Below are 6259 nucleotides of genomic sequence, written 5' to 3'. Positions count from 1 at the left end.
GTCTCTTAAAAAAAAAAAAGAAAATTCCAAAATGCCTCCTATGAAAAGTCTCTGGTCCTGATATCACTTGCCCCTTTGTTCTCTGTTGCCCCCAGCCTGTAACCACAACTGTTTTACATGACTGCCCCCAGAGCTGTTACTCAGGGAACCTTCTGTGCTCAGCATAGAGAACCTGCTTCAGCTCCTGGAGACCTACTCTAGCAGCAGAAAGGCAACTTATGTTTGTTGACTGAAAAAAATGAATTTTTCACTGGATCTTATACCCTCATTTGTCACGTTCGAGATGAGCAACCAGATTAACTAACCTTTATGTAATGCTCATCTGACCATGTGTTCTTTTCCATTTTGTTTCATGAGAGATACCATGCTAAGAAATCTTGTTCCTCAGCGTGAAAAAGAACTACGTAAACCCAGTTTCTTTGCAAGCATTGCCGTATATTCAGTTGAGCATATTATAATAATTCACAGCAGTGGCAGTTTTCCACCAACTTTTCCTTGCACGCTTGCAAAACAACTAGGTAAAGGACTACATCACTGGTTTTGAAATTGCAGTACCGAGTCAACCATTATAGACTTGCCAGTTTGGAATATTTATCTTCAAATAACAAAAAGGTTTCTGACTGCACTAAAGATGTAAGGAGAAATAAATGCAACAAGATATCACCACGGAAGATAGGGGAGTAATTTGTCTGTTTCTGGTATCAGACATACTATGCAATTTTCCAGCAAAAGATGCAGGAGGTACTTTTGTCTGGAATACTAACAATAATCCATCAGACAAGGGGCTGGGCTTGCAGAAGCATCTGGTAGTAGCTTTTAAATAGATAACCAACAACAAAAAAATCCAGTTTTTTTTCTCATCTTAATATTTAAGAGTTGACTGATATGTAGACTGGAGTCCTGACATGACATAGACACTGATATGCAAAGATTCAAGCATGTTTTTTGAAGAGTATAGATGAAGTCAACTTGGTCTTTACTTGAACTCTACAAGTAAATTTCTACCTTGATACTGTTTGGGGTCCCTGCCAAGTTTTGCTGAAGTTGTTTTGGGTTTTTTTTTTATGATGAAGAAAATCACATTCAGTTTTTTGGCAAATACTGTTTAACACTGTTCTTACAGTGAAAGGAGCATCTGAATAGTTCCACTGAAACCTGATCTGCCTAAAACTACCTTACCATAGACTTATTTCTTGCAGGACTGAATACTATGCAAGGTTCTAAACTCCACTTACAGCATTTCTTTTTATCACCTGAACTCCTGCAAAGCTTTAAGAAACAGAGGGGCAGTGATAACCAGAATCCTCTTGAATGAGGAGCAGGGGCGCATTTATTTTTCCGTATTCTGTTGTCAGACTAATGCAATCAGAGTTTCAACACCTGCAAATAAAACATAAAACAGCCAGTTTGTAACATCTGTTGATGCCTTCCAGTATCACAACAATTAAAGAACCTTATCACAATGAAACAGGATAATTTCAGTCAAGAAAATTAACTTAATATTCTGCATTTATAAATGTTGGGGGTTTTTTAATTCTTTCCACCTTATACATTAAAAAAAGCCTCAGTTATAGCTATTCAAGACTGATTTGTAGTTTGCATTTACTGTACAGCTATTGGCAACATCGTCTTTCCGGGGCACAAATCACGAGGGTTAAACTATGACAATTAGTGATGGTGTATTTGAAGTCACTGGGCAATTTTCAGTATTTATAATGATATTTAGAGTCTCTCACTCCCAATATGAGTTCTTCCGGAGTGGTAGTGAACTGCTGTCCCATATGAAGTGAGATAGTGACCATTGTCCAGATCTAAACAATATGTGAACATCAATGAACAGTACACTGCAGCCATTACATTTGTGTTTCATTTAAACAGTCAAAAATTTCATTGGCATCAGGACTGTCTTCTGATGTAGCAATAGTTCTTAGGTGTAGTTCCTCTGCGTCAAGGTAAAAGCTGTTCATGAAGAGTGCAGGAAGCCTAACTACTGTTAACTGCTTGCAGCGTTCAGAGACAAAAAGAAAACATCTGTGTTTTATTAATTTAATACCTTTTACACACAGTGAATAATCTCTACTTTTTCCTAGGAAAAGAACAAAGGAAACTATTTCTTAAACTTATTTTTTATTTAATGATAAGATGTTCTTTCCTGATAGTTTATGCAAATATTTTGCATCTTGAATATGCATCTTGCATATCTTTTGAATACTCACTGAGTTCTCGTTTAAAGGATAGTGATATTTGCTGTTACATCTTTAATAGTATGCACTGGACGTTAACTGAGAAAAGTTGTTACGTTTTCTGCAGTGTAAATCCACAAAGAATTTAAACAGGCAAGGGAGAGAAGAGAGTCAGGGTGTTTGGGTTGTATCTAATCAGACCTCGACCTGGGTCCCGGTGACCACGAGGTGGGGCACTACGTTAACGTACCGCCGGTGAAGCTGCTCTACCGGGATTGTTTATGAAGTTAGGAATGTTTTAAAGTAACGTGAGAAGAGATTAAAAAATAGATATATAGTTCTAGTATTTCGTTTTACCAGGAGCGCTAAGCACGATGCTGAATAAGGCATCTAAGAAAAGGGTTTCATACCCAAACATTTCCAAACTAGGTTAAAAAAAAAAAAGTTGGCAGACAGTTCTAATAACTCTATAGAAGAAGCAACAACATTCTAGAAAAATAACAATTCAGCTTATCGTGCTTTCTTTCAGTTCACCCTTGATCGCATTCCCAGAAGCCGTGAGGTTAGACAATCTTGGACCTCCTCTGTGGTAACAACCCTGTACTCCATACTTTACTCCCTTCCTTTGACCTACAAACTGAAACCAGATTTGGTAGGTAAAGTAAATTTTTAACTTACTAAGAACTTGCTAATCTGCATCATAAAAGAATTCGGAGTATCAAGACATTGCAGACTATCTCATATGTATGCTTAGATTTACAGTTCACAGGAAAAGTATTTTTGAATGTAAAATTAAAGCTGAAAGAGAGATAGCAGCAATACACCAAGAATGAGAGAACGAGTTGCACTGCTGGTGAATTAGAATAGCAAATGTGTTTCCCCTCTCAAAGTTTGCAGGTAACATCAGAGTGTGTCACTCCCTTGTTAATACTGGTAGAGCTAGCACAAACAAGGTTGCAGGTTCTTGATAATATCTCTTCAGGATTGCAACAGCACAAAGTGTGCCTGAAAGCCTGGTTATCCTGTTGGCTGGTCTTTCACCTTGCAATGACATGACCAGTCTGGAACAGGCAGGTTCAGACCAGCAGAAATATATACAGATTCATTTCTTGTGCTTACATGGACTTTTCAGCTACATGCATATTTGTTTAGTCTTTGCCTGACTGACATTAATTATCTCATCTAATGACAAAAAACATCACTGCTGAAGTGGCAACTCCTCGGCACTTTGGCGACTTTTTCAAGCTGTTCACAAAACTGCACTCTCATGCTAATTACAACACTTATTTAAGAATATTCCACATACTTAATCAAGTCAGAAGCATTCAGGCTTGTCAAATTATAGAACTAAAATAGAGATATCTGATCAATAAAGTCTTGTATTAATGCAAGACTCAAAAGGTAGTGAACTGGACTCCCAGGTTTAAGTCCTACAATTCTTTAAGAGGAATTTTGGTTAAAGCTGGCTTTTTGCTAGAGTTGTTGCCATCTTGAGGAGTCAGTTATCCAAACTTGAGTTGTTTAGAAAAAGCATTATTTTAGCAGAATTTCAAGTCAATATTTTATGAGTTTTAAAATATTTTAATGAAACCTGTAAAAACTTGTGCAGTTACAAGATATTTTTTGTAATTTAGTAGCAACATATATACACCCACAGAGGATGTTTGTGAGCAGACTGTTTTTAGCTGTCACTGTGAACTGTGTGGCTAATTCTAAAAAGGCTGATATATATTTGTGATATTTTGAATGTTTAGAGAAGCTGCTCTGAATAATTTGATCTCATTGGCCTCAATAGTACTGGTCAGTTCCTATCAGATCAAAAGCCACTTGCTTGCTGGAGTTTTCAGAGCAGTTTAGTATGCAGAACAACAGAAGTAGCTTTTTGCAGTTCTTGTTTTTCAGGCCTGTTCTGAAAACTGGAGATAAAGGTGGGAGGGAGAAGGAAATGGTATACTATTCTTTTTACAGTGATTTTAATTGAGGGGGAGGCAGAATAATAGAGGTATGTTTACATGAAGCAGACATCTTGGAGCATATGTGAGTAACAAATATTTAGGAATCACTTTGCTGCACCACTTGTTTCAATTAATGTATATACTTTTTTTAACTTATTATTGCAAAAGAAATTGACTGGAAAAATCTTACTGTGTAGCTTAATATATTACCAAAAGAGTCAACAGGACACATCACAGGAGAAGAACAGGAAGTTACTAATTCAATGGTTTCTCTGTTTACAAGAGGAATTTAAAGTGACAGTGGGATTTACATGTAGAATTATTAGAAACAGTGCTGGAGTTGACAAACTGTGATAAGCCGTCAAAAGCCTAATGCTTTTGAAAAACACATGAAATGAAGGATACATTTTAGCAAGGCCTTTAAGCCCTTTGCAGTGTTTAGGGTAACACTGACTCAAAATGCTATCCAAAGAGTCCTCGTCCATGATTAGAGAAGGGCTGGAGGGAAGGGAGTTTCTGAATATTTTTTTGCCAAGTACCATTATCGACCACAATAGCAGCTGGTACTGCCACTGGCAGAAGCGTCTCTGGCATTACACCAAATCTTATACCACTTGAAAACTGCCTGTATACTACTATTTGTCGGCATATCTTAGTTTAAGAATTCTGTAAAATATAAGAAGTCAGAGAGCTGTAAATATTTTAGAACACTTATCAAAGGAAAACGATTCAGGGATTAAAATGCCTCACATTGCCAGTGAAAAGATTCTGTGTGGTATGTGAAGCAACTGATAATATTTAATTGCCTTTAGAAGAAAATGTTCGTGGTGAATTGCAACTCCCCCTACTCTTGGCAAAAATGTATTGCTTAGCAGTTTAACGAGGTGGAAAGGGTGGGACAAATGCTGGTGTGTACAGGACGCATCTATAACTTTTGACATGGAAATCGACACCCGAGTTTAGAAACAAGCACAGTATTACATCATGCTGGAGGTTCATATTTTTAAATACTGGAGCTTATGGGTACTGTACATTTTCAGTCTAGGCAACTGTTTGTGTTTAACTGCAGGAGTGGAAGACAACTTTGAATTGCTTCTACGTCATTTGTACATATGAGTGATCTCCAAATCCTTACGCTCACATTTAGGCTGGTCAAAGCTGTGTGCGTGTTTGAAGGAATGACTGAAGTCTTCTCCAGACACCAAAAGCTAGGGAAAAAAGCAGAAATGTTGCAGTTTTCAATGAATGCAAGACAAGAGGAGTACTGCAAAGGGAGCCTGAAACCATTAGGTGCACAAAGGCAAGATTTGGAACAGATAGGCTTAGGTTGGCATAACTAGCATATCTGTGGAGCCAAAATAGCTGTAAAGAGGAAACAGCAAACCTATCTGCACAGGAGTTACTTTCTGTGCTTATTTACATGAGCACTGTGTCCCCTTTGTATCTCACACTGATCTTCTGGCAAAGCTTCTTAGTTTACTTCGCATGAGAAAGCACTTCCATCTAACCCTTCTTCAAGATAGTGAGTTCAGAAAGAACTGAACAGCTTCCAGGAGACCTTTGCTGTCTTGCAGGACTTGACCCACACTTGAAATGGGCCCTCAGAGAGTTGAAGAAATGTAAAAGTTAGCTTAGTTGTTCAGTTTGAGATCATCTTCAAGAGGCCCATTTCTGAGTTATGAACATCTGTGCTTTGCAAAGTTAAGTCCCTTTAGAGATATTAAACCAAGTAACAAAATTAAGATGTCAGAAGTGATGATTGGCTTGTGTTCCCGTAGCCAAGAATTATAGAAATATAGGTGTCAGAGTTTTCCGGGTGCATCTGTGCTGGACAGTTTTTACAATATGTCAACCTTAGATAGGCTTCCTATGCAGAGGCCTAAAATTCCAGGAAAGCAAGGCTTGTGCCAGCACACTCTGCCTACACCTTCCTTCCCCCAGAAAAGCTTTTAAAACTGTTCATCATTGCAGCCAGATTTAATAAGCAGTTGTCATCTCAAAGACTGCAAATTCGTACAATGAAAATGGGCAGCTGGTCAGAGAAGAGAGCCTTATATTGCCTTCATTGAGAAAAAGGCGTGAGAAGAAATGTAAAACCAGAATAAGATGTTAGAAGACCAT

General features: G+C 37.8%; 1 protein-coding gene across 1 annotated transcript in view; it reads left to right on the top strand.

The window, feature by feature from the left end:
• Nucleotides 1-2712: 2712 nt before the first annotated feature.
• Nucleotides 2713-6259, top strand: part of ALG14 (ALG14, UDP-N-acetylglucosaminyltransferase subunit) — a gene marked incomplete at its 5' end in the record, with an annotated part of 16095 nt that continues 12548 nt past the window's right edge. Inside the window, one exon of the mRNA XM_009703673.1 lies at nt 2713-2835. Coding sequence (XP_009701975.1) covers nt 2713-2835 — 123 coding nt within the window. The remainder of the gene's footprint in view (nt 2836-6259) is intronic.

This window comes from Cariama cristata, unplaced genomic scaffold (genome assembly GCF_000690535.1).
Source record: "Cariama cristata isolate BGI_N322 unplaced genomic scaffold, ASM69053v1 scaffold35017, whole genome shotgun sequence".
Lineage (NCBI taxonomy): Eukaryota > Metazoa > Chordata > Aves > Cariamiformes > Cariamidae > Cariama > Cariama cristata.
This window is presented reverse-complemented; position numbering and strand designations above follow the sequence as displayed.